Here is a 20,529-nt window from a genome sequence, read left to right as displayed (position 1 = left end):
TTTTTTTTAAATGTCACCTTTATTTAACAAGGTAGGCCAGTTGAGAACAAGCAGTGCGACACAAACAAAAGCATGGTCAATAACACAATAGAAAAGTAATATTCATGAGACATTCATATTTATTTTTAAATAGCAGGTGCTGTTTCTGAACTGCAGCAGTGCCAACTATTAGACCCTATACATACAGGTAGGCTAGCCTATTTTTAAGCAATAAGACAGAAGGGGGGGTGTGGTATATAACCTAAAAACCACGGCTAAGGGCTGTTCTTTACATGACGCAAGTCTAATATATATATATATATATATATATATATATATATATATATATATATATATATATATATATATATATATATATATATATATATATATATATATATATATATATATATATATATATATATATATATATAAATAAATAAATAAATAAATAAATAAATAAATAAATAAATAAATAAATAAATAAATAAATAAATAAAAAAAAAGAGTTCTTAACAAGGTGTGTGTTTTTTTTACCCTCGCAGGTGTCGTCTCCTTCAGACATGAGCTCGTCGTCAGAGCAGATGTTGAGCACGTTACCTTGATACAGCCCTTAGCCGTGGTATATTGGCCATATACCACAAATCCTGAGGTGCCTTATTGGTATTATAAACTGGTTACCAACGTAATTAGAACAGCGAAAACGTTTTTTTTTTTTTTGTCATACCTGTGGTATATTCTAATAAAAAGCAAGAACTGGCGCACACCCAGAGATAATTATTTAGTGTACAGGTGCTGACTAACAGAGATAATTATTTAGTGTACAGGTGCTGACTAACAGAGATAATTATTTAGTGTACAGGTGCTGACTAACAGCGAATAAATTGAAAGCTATAAAAATAGAGTGAAGAAGGCACAGTGATGACGAAACGTTGGTGTTTTACCCAATAAATTACTGGGAGTTTTTTATATATATGAGTTTGCTACTCTATTTCTTTTTTATACCCAGGGTATAATAGGATGCCACCTTTCCAACAAGTCAGTTCGTCTAATTTCTGCCCTGCTAGAGCTGACCCAGTCAACTGTAAGTGCTGTTATTATGAAGTGGAAACTAGAGGTCGACCGATTAATCAGCATGGCTGATTAATTAGGGCCGATTTCAAGTTTTCATAATCAATAATCAACATTTTTTTTCGCCGATTACATTGCAATCCACAAGGAAACTGCGTGGCAGGCTGACCACCTGTTACGCGAGTGCAGCAAGGAGCCACGGTAAGTTGCAAGCTAGCATTTAAACTTCTCTTTTAAAAAACAATCAGTCTTCACATAATCACTAGTTAACTACACATGGTTGATGATATTACTAGTTTAACTAGGTTGTCCTGCGTTGCATATAATCAATGCTGTGCCTGTTAATTTATCTTCGAATCACAGTCTACTTCAACTTCGCCAAACAAGTGATGATTTAACAAAAGCGCATACGTGAAAAAAGCACAATTGTTGCACAAATGTACCGAACCATAAACATCAATGCCTTTCTTAAATTCAATACACAAGTATATATTTTTAAACCTGCATATTTAGTTAAAATAAATTAATGTTAGCAGGAAATATTAACTAGGGAAATTGTGTAAATTCTCTTGCATTCAGTGCAAGCGGAGTCCGGGTTTTTGCAGCAGTTTGGGCCGCCTGCCTCGTTGCGAATTGTGTGAACACCATTTCTTCTTCCTAACAAAGACCGTAATTAATGAAGTTTACATACACTTAGGTTGGAGTCATTAAGACTTGTTTTTCAACCACTCCACAACCTCTTTGGGCTGCAATCCCGTTAATGGGATGATATGACAACAGCCAGTGAAAGTGCAGGGCGCCAAATTCAAAACAACAGAAATCTCATAATTAAAATTACTCAATCATACATGTATCTTATACTGTTTTAAAGGTAGTCTTGTTGTTAATCCCACCACAGTGTCCCATTTTCAGTATGTTAATCCCACCACAGTGTCCCATTTTCAAATAGGCTTTACGGAGAAAGCACCACAAACAATTATGTTAGGTCACCACCAAGCCACAGAAAAACAGCCATTTTCTTAGCCAAAGAGAGGAGTCACAAAAAGCACAAATAGAGATAAAATGAATCACTAACCTTTGATGATCTTCATCAGATGACACTCATAGGACTTAATGTTACACAATACGTGTATGTTTTGTTTGATTTATACATTGGCGCATTACATTCACTAGTTCCAAAAACATCCAGTGATTTTGCATAGCCACATCGATTCAACATAAATACTCATCATAAATGTAGATGATAATACAAGTTATACACATGGAATTATAGATATACCTGTCCTTAATGCAACCGCTGTGTCAGATTTCAAAAATACTTTATGGAAAAAGCAAACCATGCAATAATCTGAGACGGCGCACAGAACAATCAAGTCAAATTAGCCGCCATGTTGTAGTCAACATAAACCATAAATTACATGCTAAATATTCCCTTACCTTTGACGTTCATCAGAATGCACTCCCAGGAATCCCAGGTCCACAATAAATGCTTGATTTGTTCGATAATGTCTGTTATTTATGTCCAATTAGCTACTTTTTCCAAACGATCGTTCTGGTCAGCGTTACGTCGGACAAAAACTTAAAAAAGTTATATTACAGGTCGAAGAAACATTTCAAACTAAGTACAGAATCAATCATTAGGATGTTTTTATCATTAATCTTCAATAAAGTTCCAACCGGAGTATTCCTTTGTGTCTTGAGGAGCCATGGAATGCAGGTCGCGATCATGTGAAATGCACATGACCAGGATATAGCTGACTGCCAGACACCTGATTCATTCTGCTGTCATTCAGTCCCACCACACAGTAGAAGCCTCATTCAAATTTATATAGATGGTTGACATCTAGTGGAAGCCCTAGGAAGTGCAATTTCATTAATATCTCAAGGGGATTTCAATGGGAACTGTGTTGAATACATACAAACCTCAGATTTCTCACATCCTGTTTTGATTTCTCCTCAGGTTTTTGCCTGCCATATTAGTTATGTTATACTCACAGATATCATTCCAACAGTTTTAGAAACTTCAGAGTGTTTTCTATCCAATACTAATAATACTATGCATATATTAGTGACTGAGGAGCAGGCCGTTTACTTTGGGCACCTTATTCATCCAAGCTACTCAATACTGCCCCCCAGCCATAAGAAGTTTTAACAAACTATAGTTTTGGCAAATCGGTTAGAACATTTACTTTGTGCAAGACACAAGTCATTTTTCCAACAATTGTTTACAGACAGATTATTTCACTTATAATTCACTGTATTACTATTCCAGTGGGTCAGAAGTTTTCATACACTAAGTTGACTATGCCTTTAAACAGCTTGAAAACAATGTCATGACTTCAGATGCTTCTGATAGGCTAAATTACATTTGAGTCAAATTTAAGGTGTACCTGTGGATGTATTTCAAGGCCTACCTTCAAACTCAGTGCCTTTTTGATTGACATCATGGGAAAATCTAAAGATACCAGCTAAGTCTTCAGAACAAAAAATTGTAGACCTCCATAGGTCTGGTTCATCCTTGGGAGCAATTTCCAAATGCCTGAAGGTACCACGTTCGTCTGTACAAACAATAGTGCACAAGTATAAACACCATGGGACAACGCAGCCGTCATACCGCTCAGGAAGGAGACGCGTTCTGTATCCTAGAGATGAACGTACTTTGGTGCGAAAAGTGCAAATCAATCCCAGAACAACAGCAAAGGACTGTTTGGCCATAATGACCATCGTTATGTTAGGAGAAAAAAAGGGGAGGCTTGCAAGCCGAAGAACACCATCCCAACCGTGAAGCAAAGGGGTGGCAGCATCATGTACACTGCTTTGCTGCAGGAGGGACTGGTGCATTTCATAAAATAGATGGCATCTTGAGGAGGGAAAATTATGTGGATATATTGAAGCAACATCTCAAGACATCATTGGTCACAAATGGGTCTTCCAAATGGACAATGCCCCCAAGCATACTTCCAAAGTTGTGGCAAAATGTCTTAAGGACAACCTAGTCAAGATATTGGAGTGTCCATCACAAAGCCCTGACCTCAATCCTATAGAACAGTTTTGGGCAGAACTGAAAAAGCGTGTGCGAGCAAGGAGGCCTACAAACCTGACTCAGTTCCACCAGCTTTGTCAGTAGGAATGGGCCAACATTCACCCAACTTTTTGTGGGAAGCTTGTGGAACGCTACCCGACACGTTTGACCCAAGTTAAACAATTTAAAGGCAATGCTACCAAATACTAATTGAGTGTACGTAATCTTCTGACCCTCTGGGAATGCTATGAAATAAATAAAAGCTGAAATAAATCTTTCTCTCTACTATTCTGACATTTCACATTCTTAAAATAAAGTGGTGATCCTAAGACAGAGAATTTCTACTAGGATTTAATGTCAGGAATTGTGAAAAACTGAGTTAAAATGTATTTGGCTAAGGTGTATGTAAACTACCGACTTCAACTGTAACATTGAATGTTGTGCATTCAATACAGTTCTGTATTTCACTGAAAGAATAAATGTTTTATTTCCGAAATGATAGTTTCCGGATTTGACCGTATTAATGACCTAAGGCTCCTATTTCTGTGTGTTTATTATATTATAATTAAGTCTATGATTTGATATTTGATAGAGCGGTCTGACTGAGCGGCGGTTGGCAGCAGCAGGCTCGTAAGCATTCATTCAAACAGCACTTTCCTGCATTTGCCAGCAGCTCTTTGCAATACTTGAAGCACATCACTGTTTGACTTCAAGCCTATCAACTCCCGAGATTAGGCTGGCAGTACTATAGTGCCTTTTAAGAACATCAAATAGTCAAAGGTATATGAAATACAAATGGTATAGAGAGAAATAGCCCTATAATTCCTAAAATAACTACAACCTATACATCTTAACTGGGAATATTGAAGACTCATGTTAAAAGGAATCACCAGCTTTCATATGTTTTCATGTTCTGAGCAAGGAACTTAAACTTGAGCTTTTTACATGCACATATTGCACTTCTCCAACACTCTTTTTGCATTATTTAAACCAAATTGAACATGTTTTATTATTTATTTGAGACTAAATTGATTTTATTTATCTATTATATTAAGTTAAAATAAAAGTGTTTATTCAGTATTGTTGTAATTGTCATTATTACATATATAAATCGGCCAATTTAATCGGTATCGGCGTTGAAAAATCATAATTGGTCGACCTCTAGTGGAAACGTCTAGGAGCAACAATGGCTCAGCCTCGAAATGGTAGGCCACACAAGCTCACAGAAAGGGGACCTCCGAGTGATGAAGCACGTAGAGTAAAAATCGTCTGTCCTCGGTTGCAACACTCACTACCAAGTTCCAAAATGCCTCTGGAAGCATCCACGCGTTGGCTGGAGTGGTGTTAATCTTGCCGCCTTTGGACCCTGGAGCTGTGGAAACGTGTTTTCTGCAGTGCTGAATCACGCTTCACCATCTGGCAGTTTGACGGACGAATCTGGGTTTGGCAGATGCCAGGGGAATGCTACTTGCCCAAATTCATAGTGCCAACTGTAAAGTTTGGTGGAGGAGGAATAATGGTCTGGGGCTGTTTTTCATGGTTCGGGCTAGGCCCCCCTTCCAGTGAGGGGAAATCTTAACGCTACAGCATCCAATGACATTCTAGACGATTCTGTGCTTCCAACTTTGTGGCAACAGTTTGGGGAAGGCCCTTTCCTGTTTCAGCATGACAATGCCCCCGTGCACAAAGTGAGGTCCATACAGATGTGGTTTGTCGAGATCGGTGTGGAAGAACTGGACTGGCCTGCACAGAGCACTGACCTCAACCCAATTGAATACCTTTGGGATGAATTGGAATGCCGACTGCGAGCCAGGCCTAATCGCCCAACATCAGGGCACGACCTCATTAATGCTCTTGTGGCTGAATGGAAGCAATGTTCCAACATCTAGTGGAAAGCCTTCCCAGAAGAGTGGAGGCTGTTAAAGCAGCAAAGGGGGACCAACTCTATATTAAGGGCCTTGATTTTGGAATGAGATGTTCAACAATCATGAGTCCACATACTTTTGGTCATGTAGTGTATCTAGCGGTTTCTGTGTGCTATCTGAGAGCCTGTTACTTGAGTAGTGGGCAGATGGATAATCTGACTGCCGCACAGAGTCGCTTTCACCTGCAGCCCAGTACTTCCTCCTGGCTCCTTCTACACTTTGCTTTTAATGTTTCCTCTCTTCCACTCTCTCTGACACACACACACTGGGAGAGTACCAGTATAGTAGCTAGTTCTTTCAGAGCCTAAGTACCTCCATCTGTGATGTGTGTGTGTGTGTGTGAGACCAAATGGAGAGACTGCTGCAGACAGACAAAGGGGTGTTCTTCACCTGCAGCCTCCCGTCTCGCTCCCTCTGTCTCTGCATCAGGAGTGGATGATCAGATCCCTGACAGATCTGATCTCTGGTGGCTAATGAAACAGTTGAAGCAACATTACAGCTGCTAGTTGGATGCATCTGGCTGGCTGTAGTGAGATGGGTCTATGTACGACACACACACAGGCGTGCAGTCTGGAGTGTGTCCCTGGGATGAGAAGTCTCCTTAGATCACACAGTGGACAGCAGTAATGATCTGCCTTAGCTTTGAACTCTGGAAAATCACAGCTTCGTTTAGAAATGGCGAGATGAAGGGACGAGATGAGAAAGAGAAGAAGGGAGGGAAAAATGACGGCAGGCACAGAGCGACGGAGTTGATGAGGAATGAGCGTGATGAGAGATTTCAGTAAAGACACTGCTCCTCAGTAGAGGTTGCTTGATCTGGGCAGATTCACTATTGGAGCAGCTGAGGTGTGTGTGTGTGTGTGTGTGACAGAGAGCGGTGTTTCAGCGTGGAACAGCAGAGGACTGGAATATGAGTCACGCTGTGATCTCTGACACACACAACCCAAAACCTACTGTGTGTATCGACGCTGAGGGATGATTTCAAAGGAAACAAAGGGACCCTGCACAGATGTTTATCCTTTCAAATGTTTCTCTCTATTCAACAATGATGTCAACCCACACTAGCTTTTGGTCAAGGTGCTAGGGAGGATACACGCTAGATACAGTATGTAACTGGAGACGATACTCTCTGTATTGGTGTTCTATAACGGCAGTCAGTCATACTAGAGTCTCCATACAACCTGCTGAGTCAGTTACTACTGGAGAGGAAGGGAGGATAGAGGGATGGAGGAAGCACTTTGTGACATCTGCTTATGTAAAAAGGACTTTATAAATATATGCAATTGATTGAGCATGTTTGAAGATGTGAGCATGGAGAAGGATAAAGGAGGGATGGAGTGAGCATGGAGAAGGATAAAGGAGGGATGGAGTGAACATGGAGAAGGATAAAGGAGGGATGGAGTGTACATGGAGTAGGATTAAGGAGTGATGGAGTGAGCATGGAGAAGGATAAAGGAGGGATGGAGTGAACATGGAGAAGGATAAAGGAGGGATGGAGTGAACATGGAGAAGGATAAAGGAGGGATGGAGTGAGCATGGAGAAGGATAAAGGAGGGATGGAGTGAACATGGATAAGGATAAAGGAGGGATGGAGTGAACATGGAGAAGGATAAAGGAGGGATGGAGTGAACATGGAGAAGGATAAAGGAGGGATGGAGTGAACATGGAGAAGGATAAAGGAGGGATGGAGTGAACATGGAGAAGGATAAAGGAGGGATGGAGTGAACATGGAGAAGGATAAAGGAGGGATGGAGTGAGCATGGAGAATGATAAAGGAGGGATGGAGTGAGCATGGAGAATGATAAAGGAGGGATGGGGTGAGCATGGAGGAGGATAGAGGAGGGATTGGGTGTGCATGGGAGGAGGAGGGATGGAGTGGGCATGGAGGGGGATAGAAGGACGGGGTGAGGATAGAGGAGGGATGGAGTGAGCATGGCGGAGGATAGAGGAGGGATGGGCTGAGCATGGATGAGGAGGGATTGGGTGTGCATGGGAGGAGGGATGGAGTGAGCATGGAGGGGGATAGAGGAGGGATGGGGTGAGCATGGAGGAGGATATAGGAGGGATAGAGTGAGCATGGAAGAGGATAAAGGAGGGATGGGGTGAGCATTGAGGAGGATATAGGGATGGGGTGAGCATGAAGGAGGAGGGATGGAGTGAGCATGGAGGAGGATAGAGGAGGGATGGGGTGAGCATTGAGGAGGATAGAGGGATGGGGTGAGCATGAAGGAGGATAGGGGGATGGGGTGAGCATGGAGGAGGATAGAGGAGGGATGGGGTGAGCATGGAGGAGGATAAAGGAGGGATGAGGTGAGCATGGAGGAGGATAGAGGAGGGATGGGGCGTGCATGGAGGAGGAGGGATGGAGTGAGCATGGAGGAGGATAGAGGAGGGATGGGGCGTGCATGGAGGAGGAGAGATGGAGTGAGCATGGAGGAGGATAGAGGAGGGATGGGGTGTGCATGGAGGAGGAGGGATGGAGTGAGCATGGAGGAGGATAGAGGAGGGATGGGGTGTGCATGGAGGAGGGATGGAGTGAGCATGGAGGAGGATAGAGGAGGGATGGGGTGAGCATGGAGGAGGATAGAGGAGGGATGGGGTGAGCGTGGAGGAAGATAGAGGAGGGATGGGGTGTGCATGGAGGAGGGATGGAGTGAGCATGGAGGAGGATAGAGGAGGGATGGGGTGAGCGTGGAGGAGGATAGAGGAGGGATGGGGTGGGCATGGAGGAGGATGAAGAAAGAACATGGCCAACTGTATTCCTCTTAGGAAGCATCTGTTTCCTAGTGTTCAGCCAGTCTGTTTCAGAGGATAAGAACCCAATGTTGCTAAACTACATAGAAACACTAACGTTAAAGTTCTAAATGACATACAGTATACAGTGGGGCAAAAAAGTATTGTCAGCCACCAATTGTGCAAGTTCTCCCACTTAAAAAGATGAGAGGCCTGTAATTTTCATCATAGGTACACTTCAACTATGACAGACAAAATGAGAAAAAAAATCCAGAAAATCACATTGTAGGATTTTTTATGAATTTATTTGCAAATTATGGTGGAAAATAAGTATTTGGTCAATAACAAAAGTTTATCTCAATACTTTGTTATATACCCTTTGTTGGCAATGACAGAGGTCAAGTCTTCAAGGTTTTCACACACTGTTGCTGGTATTTTGGCCCATTCCTCCATGCAGATCTTCTCTAGAGCAGTGATGTTTTGGGGCTGTTGCTGGGCAACACAGACTTTCAACTCCCTCCAAAGATTTTCTATGGGGTTGAGATCTGGAGACTGGCTAGGCCACTCCAGGACCTTGAAATGCTTCTTACGAAGCCACTCCTTCGTTGCCCGGGCGGTGTGTTTGGGATCATTGTCATGCTGAAAGACCCAGCCACGTTTCATCTTCAATGCCCTTGCTGATGGAAGGAGGTTTTCACTCAAAATCTCACGGCACATGGCCCCATCCATTCTTTCCTTTACACGGATCAGTCGTCCTGGTCCCTTTGCAGAAAAGCAGCCCCAAAGCATGATGTTTCCACCCCCATGCTTCACAGTAGGTATGGTGTTCTTTGGATGCAACTCAGCATTCTTTGTCCTCCAAACACGACGAGTTGAGTTTTTACCAAAAAGTTATATTTTGGTTTCATCTGACCATATGACATTCTCCCAATCTTCTTCTGGATCATCAAAATGCTCTCTAGCAAACTTCAGACGGGCCTGGACATGTACTGGCTTAAGCAGGGGGACACGTCTGGCACTGCAGGATTTGAGTTTTTGCTCACTGTTCTTGTGATCATTTTGACCCCACGGGGTGAGATCTTGCGTGGAGCCCAAGATCGAGGGAGATTATCAGTGGTCTTGTATGTCTTCCATTTCCTAATAATTGCTCCCACAGTTGATTGCTTCAAACCAAGCTGCTTACCTATTGCAGATTCAGTCTTCCCAGCCTGGTGCAGGTCTACAATTTTGTTTCTGGTGTCCTTTGACAGCTCTTTGGTCTTGGCCATAGTGGAGTTTGGAGTGTGACTGTTTGAGGTTGTGGACAGGTGTCTTTTATACTGATAACAAGTTCAAACAGGTGCCATTAATACAGGTAGCAAGTGGAGGACAGAGGAGCCTCTTAAAGAAGAAGTTACAGGTCTGTGAGAGCCAGAAATCTTGCTTGTTTGTAGGTGACCAAATACTTATTATCCACCATAATTTGCAAATAAATTCATAAAAAATCCCACAATGTGATTTTCTGGATTTTTTTTTTCTCATTTTGTCTGTCATAGTTGAAGTGTACCTATGATGAAAATGACAGGCCTCTCATCTTTTTACGTGGGAGAACTTGTACAATTGTTGGCTGACTAAATACTTTTTTGCCCCACTGTATATTATACTGCAATTATACTGACTTTCTCCCTCCCCGATCCCTCTTTCTTTCTCTCTCTACCCCCCAGGCACTCCACCAGTTGTACTATGACCCTAACATAGAGAATAAGAACCTGGCCCAGAAGTGGCTGATGCAGGCTCAGGTCTCCCCTCAGGCCTGGCAGTTCTGCTGGGCCCTGCTCTGCCCTGACAAGGTAGGATATACCAGCACACACACACACCAGGGTTTCCATTAGGAAAATGTTGCGCCGGACATTTGACTGGCAGAATGTTCATTTACCGGACATTTAAAAAATTTGCCTGACCCATATGCATTGGTTGTGTATCCTGATTAGGGTGTCCACCCACGGTGCTTAGAATGACAGAAATCACATTAATGAACATGCAACTCGAGGATGCAATGGTGTTCATTCTTCTTAGCGAATTCTGAAGCGCAATTGTTAGAATAATTGTCCACATTTACATTTCCTCAGCCAATAAGACAAGTAACGAACCGCAACATTTCTAGCCTATGTCAATCTACTATCCCCCATAGTAGAAAAGTTTACAATGAGAAATAAGGCTCATGTAACGGATGAGTGTTTAGCTTAAAAGTTGATTAACAATTATTTCTTAACATTATAAGAGCAGCAATGCACACACTAGGCTACGCGCAAATGTTTGTTCCATAATGCAATTAGCGGAAAAACACAGTTGTCAAAAGTGCACATGTGAGCGGTTTCATGAGACAGAGATGAAAATATACATTAGAAATTTAGAACGAGTGGAGATCTAAAGATGTAACAACTAACATGGGTTGCTAATATGACTAGGATTGTGCCTTTGGCTTCTGGTCAATGAAAGAAAGTTTATTTGAAAAGCACTAGAACATGAGAAAAACAGGCTAATGGTTTGAATGGTATATGGAAGTCTATATAAAATAATTGCCTGCACGTTTGTTTGGATTTTGAAAAGGCTTCTGTAAAGCAAGGTGACACATGCCTCATAATATGTAGTAAAACGTTAAAGTAAAAAAGCTCAGCTCATTGCAAAATGGTGTGTGACGTGCTGAAGCCTGTCTAGTTGCCTCTGCACTTGAATGGAAAGAGTGCTTCAATTACCAGTAAAGAAATAAAAATGGTAGCTCTTTTTAATCATGGCCATGAAAACTGTTTTTAACACGCAATTAGAATTGTAGCACATTTATTTGGATTATAAAAGCAGGTTTCACTCCAGCAGCAAGGAACGAGCTGTTTTGATGAGCTGTAGCAGCAACGAACGAGCTGTTTTGATGAGCTGTAGCAGCAAGGAACGAGCTGTTTTGATGAGCTGTAGCAGGAAGGAACGAGCTGTTTTGATGAGCTGTAGCAGCAAGGAACGAGCTGTGTGATGAGCTGTAGCAGCAAGGAACGAGCTGTTTTGATGAGCTGTGGCAGCAACGAAGAGCTGTTTGATGAGCTGTGGCAGCAAGGAAGAGCTGTTTGATGAGCTGTAGCAGCAAGGAAGAGCTGTTTGATGAGCTGTAGCAGCAAGGAACGAGCTGTTTGATGAGCTGTGGCAGCAAGGAAGAGCTGTTTGATGAGCTGTAGCAGCAAGGAAGAGCTGTTTGATGAGCTGTAGCAGCAAGGAAGAGCTGTTTGATGAGCTGTAGCAGTAACGAAGAGCTGTTTGATGAGCTGTAGCAGTAACGAAGAGCTGTTTGATGAGCTGTAGCAGCAGGCAGCTCTTGCGCTACGTCAACTGGTATTTCAATCAATGAATAGGCTAAAAATGCATTTTCACAATGGAATTTATTTTCTTCTCCCAGACAATTGGCCGGTGGCAATTTTAGTAAATAACTTTTTTGGGGGGGGGGCTAAAAGCCGGCTATTACCGGCTAACACACAAGCCCTGACACACACACACACCTAACCCTGTCTCTCTCCCTAGGTTCCTGAGATCCAGTACTTTGGGGCTAGTGCCCTCCACACTAAGATATCACGCTACTGGTCTGACATCCCCTCTGACCAGTATGAGACCCTAAAGACTCAACTCTTCTCCCAGATCGCCTGCTTCTCCTCCGGGTCCAAGATGGTGGGTAGATGGATGGATGGGAGGATGAGTAGATGGATGGATTTATTAGATAAGGGATGGGCTACTTTGATGTGTGTGAGGGCCACAAAAAACACAACTCATCATGAGGGGCCACAGTGGCTCGTGGGTCTGCGTACCCACATTCATACCCCCCCACACCTTGCGAGCAAATCATTTTAGCGGCCCCCCTCGTTCCAGTGAAGGGAAAGAAAATCTGTTTAAAAATAGCACTTTTACAGCTAATTTCCTACAATTCTACACATTTTGCCGTATAGTGGAGGCAAATGTTTGCAGTTTTTAATATGATAACTGATGATCAGTGGGCCCCACCCCGGTCTGTAATTTGACCATGCTTACTACAAGTTTAGATAGTCTAGCGACCAGCTAACTTACTAATTTAAAATGTTTTTGCTGACATGGGCTAATTGAGTGACTGCTGATGCACAACCAAATTTCGAAATTGGACCTTGTACTCTATTATTCTAACTCTCAACAGTAATTTGAGACCCTGACAGAGTCCCACCCCAAAAAAACACATTTTTAAAAATTGGTTCACGGGCCACCAGTTGCCCATCCCTGTATTAGATCATCATTGAAAATACATACAACTGGAGCTAAATGCCTTAAAAACCATCAAGTATAGTAAATAAAACAAAGTCATAGATTACAGTACGTCGTTGTGGTCCTGTTTCCAAGGTGCTGACGCGTCTATGTGTGGCGCTGGCCTCCCTGGCCCTGAACACCATGCCAGAGGCGTGGCCAGGCGCCGTGCCAGAGATGGTACGTGTGTTCCAGGAGGAGGGAGGGGGGGTGGACGGCCGGGCAAGGTGTCTGGCCCTGCTGGAGCTACTGACCGTCCTGCCTGAAGAGTTCCAGACCAGCCGCCTGCCACAGTACCGCAAGGGACAGGTGAGGGACGCGAGAGACTGAGGGGTACCATAGGGCACGACAGACAGACACAAAGACAGACACACATCCATCTACTACTCACCACCCTCTGTCTGTAGGTGCGAGGTGCGTTGGGCCGTGAATGGGGGTCAGTGTGTCCACTCCTCCAGCAGCTGCTGCGTCGAGGGGACAGTCCCGGGGCAGTGAAGGCTCGTGTCCTGCGCTGTCTGTCCTCCTGGGTGCTGCTGGACGTCCCTCTCAGTGAGAGTGAAGGACTGGTGGAGGACTGTTTCACTGCTCTACCAGACCCTGAGCTGTTTGATACCGCCGTGGAGGCTATTGTCAACGCCATATCACAACCCGACTCCCAGAGGTGTGTAGATGGACAGGGGAGGGTGCGAGTGTGTGCCAACCCAATGACTTCAGACAAACAGACAAGGTGACACGCAGCCAGTGTCTGCATTATGGAGGAGGTGGAGAGTATTGTTTAAAGAGAACCAAGAGAACAACAGATTCAGATATGGAAGACCGAGACAGAGCAGGGATAGGAAGAGCATCAGAGGGAGAGCGAGATGGGAAGGGGGAGATGGCAGCCAAGAGCACAGTGTGGGCATGGGAAGGGTATATGAGCGAAAGAGATACTGTAGAGGGGAAATAGGGATGGAGAGAAAAATACAGGCAACGGAGAGTTGACAGAATTAAAAATGGAGGAAAGTTGAGGGAGATGGAGGGAATACAGGGAGAGCTAACAGCCAGGAGGGGAGGAGGGAGGGAAGAAGGGGGGGAGGCATTTCTCGGTTGGCTGGCATTACCATGGTTACAGAGATGGGGAGCGACGTCATTGAGCTCCAATGGTAGGCACCCAGTAGCCCCTCCCCAAGAGAAAGAGGGTGAGGTAGGGATGGAAAGAGGAAGGGAGAGAAAGATGAGTGAGGTAGGGATGGAAAGAGGAAGGGAGAGAAAGATGAGTGAGGTAGGAAAAGGTGCAAAATCCACCTATGGGCAGTTCTCACAGACACACACACACACACACACAAACACAAACACAAAGTACTGCTCTAGTCAACCTAATAGCTGGTCTCCTCAACATGTGTTTTTATTGTTCTAAAATAAGGCCAATTTACTGGTGAAGGTATGAATATGGCCCTCATATTAGTGCTGGGCGATATATCAAATTAATTTGATTAATTCCAATGTTAGTATTGCAAGAAACCCGTTTTTGTAAATATATTTTTTGTTTTTATGAACGTTTGTTCTCATTATCTTTTTGGTCTCGTCTCCTTCGCTCCATTCTGACAAGTACGGTAGGCCACTTGATTTCAACATCTTAACAATGTGGATAGTTTAGCTGCTGTTTAAACAGTTGGGGACGAACAGAAGGGTGTGTTCATAACAAAAACGGTTAGCTTGCAATGAGGTATGAGACTTGAAAGCCAGATCAGTGATTATTGCAACAAAAAAATGCTTATATAGCCTAGGTATAATTTCACGAGCCCTGAATTTATTAGATTATTGTTGACTGATTGAAATGATTTATATTTTACCTTTTTTATTGATTGATTTATTTATTTCACCTTTATTTAACCAGGTAGGCTAGTTGAGAACAAGTTCTCATTTACAACTGCGACCTGGCCAAGATAAAGCAAAGCAGTTCGACACATACAACAACACAGAGTTACACATGGAATAAACAAAACATACAGTCAATAATAATACAGTAGAAAAAAAGGCAAAAAGGCAATAAATAGGGCATGGTGGCAAAGTAATTACAATATAGCAATTAAACACTGGAATGGTAGATGTGCAGAAGATGAATGTGCAAGTAGAGATACTGGGGTCCAAAGCAGCAAGATAAATAAATACAGTATGGGGAAGAAGTAGTTGGAGGGGCTGTTCACAGATGGGCTATGTACAGGTGCAGTGATATGTGAGCTGCTCTGACAGCTGGTGCTTAAAGCTAGTGAGGGAGATATGTGTCTACAGCTTCAGTGATTTTTGCAATTCGTTCCAGTCATTGGAAGCAGAGAACTGGAAGGAAAGGCAGCCAAAGTAGGAATTGGCTTTGGGGGTGACCAGTGAGATATACCTGCTAGAGCGCGTGCTGCAATGGTGACCAGTGAGCTGAGATAAGGCGGGGCTTTACCTAGCAAAGACTTGTAGATGACCTGGAGCCAGTGGGTTTGGCGACGAGTATGAAGCGAGGGCCATCCAACGAGAGCGTACAGGTCGCAGTGGTGGGTCGTATATGGGGCTGTGGTGACAAAACGGATGGCACTGTGATAGACTGCATCCAGTTTGTTGAGTAGAGTGTTGGAGGCTATTTTGTAAATGACAAAGCCAAAGTCGAGGATCGGTAGGATGGTCAGTGTTACGAGGGTATGTTTGGCAGATAGGAATTGGAGATGTTTAATGTGAGTCTGGAAGGAGAGTTTACAGTCTAACCAGACACCTAGGTATTTGTAGTTGTCCACATGTTCTAAGTCAGAACAGGTGGGTGCGGGCAGCGATTGGTTGAAGAGCATGCATTTAGTTTTACTTGCATTTAAGAGCAGTTGGAGGCCATGGAGCGAGAGTTGTATGGCATTGAAGCTCGAGGTTAGTTAACACAGTGTCCAAAGAAGGGGCAGAAGTAAACAGAATGGTGTCGTCTGCGTAGAGGTGGATCAGAGAATCACCAGCAGCAAGAGCGACATCATTGATGTATACAGAGAAGAGAGTCGGCCTGAGAATTGAACCCTGTGGCACCCCCATAGAGACTGCCAGAGGTCCGGACAACAAGCCCTCCGATTTGACACACTGAACTCTATCTGAGAAGTAGTTGGTGAACCAGGCGAGGCAGTCATTTGAGAAACCAAGGCTGTTGAGTCTGCCAATAAGAATGTGGTGGTTGACAGAGTCGAAAGCCTTGGCCAGGTCGATGAATACGACTGCACAATATTGTTTCTTATCGATGGCGGTTATGATATCGTTTAGACCTTGAGCGTGGCTGAGGTAAACCCACGACCAGCTCTGAAACCAGATTGCATAGCGGAGAAGGTACGGTGGGATTTGAAATGGTCGGTGATCTGTTTGTTAACTTGGCTTTCGAAGACCTTAGAAAGGCAGGGTAGGACAGATATAGGTCTGTAGCAGTTTGGGTCTAGAGTGTCTCCCCCTTTGAAGAGGGGATGACGGTGGCTGCTTTCCAATCTTTGGGAATCTCAGACGATATGAACAGGCTAGTAATAGGGGTTGCAACAATTTCGGCAGATCATTTTTGAGAGGGTCCAGATTGTCTAGCCCAGCTGATTTGTAGGGGTCCAGATTTTGTAGTTCTTTCAGAACATCAGCTATCTGGATTTGGGTGAAGAAATGGGGGAGGCTTGGGCGAGTTGCTGTGGGGGGTGCAGGGCTGTTGACCGGGGTATGGGTAGTCAGGTGGAAAGCATGGCCAGCCGTAGAAAAGTGCTTATTAAAATTATCAATTATATTGGATTTATCTTTTAATTGTGCACCAATGCTTATTTCGAGAGAACATTTGTTTTTAAATTAGATATATATTTTGAATGTTTGAAAAAATCGAGATGATTTTTAGGCCATATCGCCCAGCCCGAAAACACTCAATTAGATTTGAAAAGGACTAACAGTTTGTATATGTGTTTGCATGTGCCTGTGTATGTGTTTGGCCACACTAGAGTCAGAGCAGAAGGATTATCACTATCTATCCCCAGTCAATTAGCTCAACCCTTCCTCCTTCCCTTTCCTTCACTTAAAATCTTTCTATCTCTCTCCCAGGCTCTCTCTTTCCCCCATTTTCCTCCCTTTCTCTCTCTCTGCCTTTTTCTCTACTCTGCCTATATCTCCTCCTCCACCCCTCTCCTCCTTTTTAATTACAGTGACGCTCTGAGATGGGGAAATTAGTTGCCTGGCAACAGGATGCAGTTGGACCAATAGCATTCTCCCAAATGACTTGACTGTAATATGGTTAAACAGAGAGAAGGAGAACGGGAGGGAGAAAGGAGAAAGATGGAGGTGAAAAGAGAGAGAGGAGTCTTTCAAATTCATTCGAGTTTTAAGGGGAGGAGAAAGAAAAGCGAGAGAGAGAGCGGGAAGCGGAGGTCTGTGTGTCTGCGGTAGACAGTCTGTCTCAGTGGAATCTATAGGATGTCAGGTTTCATACAATAGAGAGACGCACATACTCATTCCCCAATGCCCTCTGAATAACACATAAATATACAGAAACACACACTAATGCATTAAATAACAGCCCACCCTGGGAGATTTAGTCATCATTCATTTTTAATGGGTTGACTTGGAGATGCAGGTCGTGTACTCTTAGCTTTGTGAAAGCTTGAGTGTGTGAGACAGAAGTAGAGAGAGTGTATTTTGAAGGTCGGGGGAAAGAGGAGGTTTGGAATAGGTGCTTTATGGTAGATTAATACTGTGTGTGTGGCTTGTTGTCATGCACGTGGTACAGCAGCCTTCATGATAATGTCAATAAGGGTACACGTGAATATTCAGTAGTCATTACCAATGACACTGCAAGGTTGGGGGGGAAGAGTGATATTACCCAGAGCAAGTGTGGTTGTGTGTGTGAGCATGCCCAATGCAGACAGCAGGGGAACAGACGTATAGATGTGGGAGAATTAAATAGATGTGTGTGTCTGAGCGAGGGAGAGTGTATGTGTTGGTTGTGTGTCTGAGCGAGGGAGAGTGTATGTGGTGGGTGTGTGTATGTGGTGGGTGTGTGTCTGAGCGAGGGAGAGTATATGTCGTGGGTGTGTGTCTGAGCGAGGGAGAGTGTACAGTTGAAGTCAGAAGTTTACATACTCTTAGGTTGGAGTCAACCACTCCACAAATGTCTTGTTAACAAACTATAGTTTTGGCAAGTCGGTTAGGACGTCTATCTACTTTGTGAATGACACAAGTCATTTTCCCAACAATTGTTTACAGACAGATTATTTCACTTATAATTCACTGTATCACAATTCCAGTGGGCCAGAAGTTTACATGCACTAAATTGACTGTGCCTTTAAACAGCTTGGAAAATTCCAGAAAATGATGTCATGGCTTTAGAAGCTTGAGTCAATTGGAGGTGTACCTGTGGATGTATTTCAAGGCCTACCTTCATACCTTTTTCAAGGCCTACCTTTGCTTGACATCATGGGAAAATCAAAAGAAATCAGCCAAGACCTCAGAAGAAAAATTGTAGACTTCCACAAGTCTGATTCATCCTTGGGAGCAATTTCCAAATGCCTGAAGGTACCACGTTCATCTGTACAAACAATAGTATGCAAGTATAAACATCATGGGACCACGCAGCCGTCATACCGCTCAGGAAGGATACCCGTTCTGTCTCCTCGAGATGAACTTACTTTGGTGCGAAAAGTGTAAATCAATCCCAGAACAACAGCAAAGGACCTTGTGAAGATTCTGGAAGAAACAGGTACAAAAGTATCTATATCTACAGTAAAACAAGTCCTATATCGACATGACCTAAAAGGCCACTCAGCAAGGAAGAAGCCACTGTTCCAAATCCGCCATAAAATAGCAAGACTACGGTTTGCAACTGCACATGGGGACAAAGATCGTACTTTTTGGAGAAATGTCTAAGCATGCTTCCAAAGCTGTAGCAAAGTGGCTTAAGGACAACAAAGTCAATGTATTAGAGTGGCCATCACAAAGCCCTGACCTCAAACCTATAGAACATTTGTGGAGAGAACTGGAAAAGCTTGTGTGAGCAAGGAGGCCAACAAACCTGACTCAGTTACACCAGCTCTGTCAGGAGGAATGGGCCAACATTGACCCAACTTTTTGTGGGTAGCTTGTGGAAGGCTACACAAAACATTTGACCCAAGTTAAACAATTTAAAGGCAGTGCTACCAAATACTAATTAAGTGTATGTAAACCTCTGACCCACTGGGAATGTGATGAAAGAAATAAAAGCTGAAAAAATAATTCTCTACTATTATTCTGACATTTCACATTCTTAAAATAAAGTGGTGATCCTAACTGACCAAAGACAATTCATTTTTACTGGGATTAAATGTCAGGAATTGTGAAAAACTGAGTTTAAATGTATTTGGTTAAGGTGAATATAAACTTCCGACTTCAACTGTATGTGTGTGTCTGAGCGAGGGAGAGTGTATGTGGTGTGTGTGTGTGCATCCAGATAGACAATAGATGCATTAGAAAGGGCTGAGACAGCAGAAAGAACAGACCAGAGTAATTGAAGCCTAGAGAAATGAAACAAAGCAACAGAGAGATGTAGCTGGTGAAAAGTAAAGATTGATGTGTTTGTGTGGCTGGGATGGGGTGGGGTGGAGGGGAAGAGGGGGGATGTGTCTTCACAGGATCAGAGAAAGAATGGCTTGGGAAAAGATTTAGTTTGAAGTAAACAAGACAGCTATACGCCTCCAGTTTTTCCAATAGTACAGTATGTGAACTAACTCGTGTGCGTCTCTCTCTATCTCTTTCTCCTCCTCTCTCTGCATATCTTTCTGTCTCTCTCTGTAGGTATGTGAACACCCTGCTGAAGCTGGTTCCCCAGGTCTTGTCCCTGCAGGAGCAGCTGAGAGAGGCCATCCAGAACGGAGACATGGAGACATCACACGGAATCTGTCGCATTGCTGTCGCACTGGGCGAGAACCACTCCAGGTGTGTGTGTTTGTTGGTCCCCAAAAGGCCCTCACGAGTACACTAAACACAATTGTGTATGCGCTATCCCCTCTAAATCATCAACCAATCATTCCTTTCACTTCCCCTCCTCACACTCCTTGGTGACATAATTGATTAATTATCACAAACCAATCAAGAAATAATCAGATAAGATGACGTGTTCAGCTCCAAGTGCAGGCCAACTCAGGTAAACAAGCTGTTGGTTTGTTATTGTGTTGTTCTGCAGGGTCTCCCAAGGCCTCATGTCTCGCTGTGTATGTCAATATCTCCAGTCTGAACCTTTCACCTGTCACTCTATCTAGAGAACCAGCCCTGCCTGTCCCACCCCACCTCACTCTATCTAGAGAACCAGCCCTGCCTGTCCCACCCCACCTCACCTCACTCTATCTAGAGAACCAGCCCTGCCTGTCCCACCCCACCTCACCTCACTCTATCTAGAGAACCAGCCCTGCCTGTCCCACCCCACCTCACCTCACTCTATCTAGAGAACCAGCCCTGCCTGTCCCACCCCACCTCACCTCACTCTATCTAGAGAACCAGCCCTGCCTGTCCCACCCCACCTCACCT

General features: G+C 43.6%; 1 protein-coding gene across 2 annotated transcripts in view; it reads left to right on the top strand.

The window, feature by feature from the left end:
• ipo13 (importin 13) overlaps nt 1-20,529 on the top strand; it is a 51,837-nt gene that overhangs the window by 6,979 nt on the left and 24,329 nt on the right. For both annotated transcript variants that reach the window (XR_005051847.1, XM_036978289.1), the window contains exons 3-7: nt 10,434-10,559; nt 12,274-12,417; nt 13,114-13,326; nt 13,425-13,678; nt 19,801-19,941. Coding sequence is in view for 1 of the 2 variants with exons in the window: in XM_036978289.1 (XP_036834184.1) it covers nt 10,434-10,559; nt 12,274-12,417; nt 13,114-13,326; nt 13,425-13,678; nt 19,801-19,941 (878 nt within the window). In the remaining variant the exon portion in view is untranslated. The remainder of the gene's footprint in view (nt 1-10,433; nt 10,560-12,273; nt 12,418-13,113; nt 13,327-13,424; nt 13,679-19,800; nt 19,942-20,529) is intronic.

Source organism: Oncorhynchus mykiss, chromosome 5 (assembly GCF_013265735.2).
Source record: "Oncorhynchus mykiss isolate Arlee chromosome 5, USDA_OmykA_1.1, whole genome shotgun sequence".
NCBI lineage: Eukaryota > Metazoa > Chordata > Actinopteri > Salmoniformes > Salmonidae > Oncorhynchus > Oncorhynchus mykiss.
Note: the sequence above shows the minus strand (reverse complement) of the source record. Positions and strands in the feature narration are given on the sequence as shown.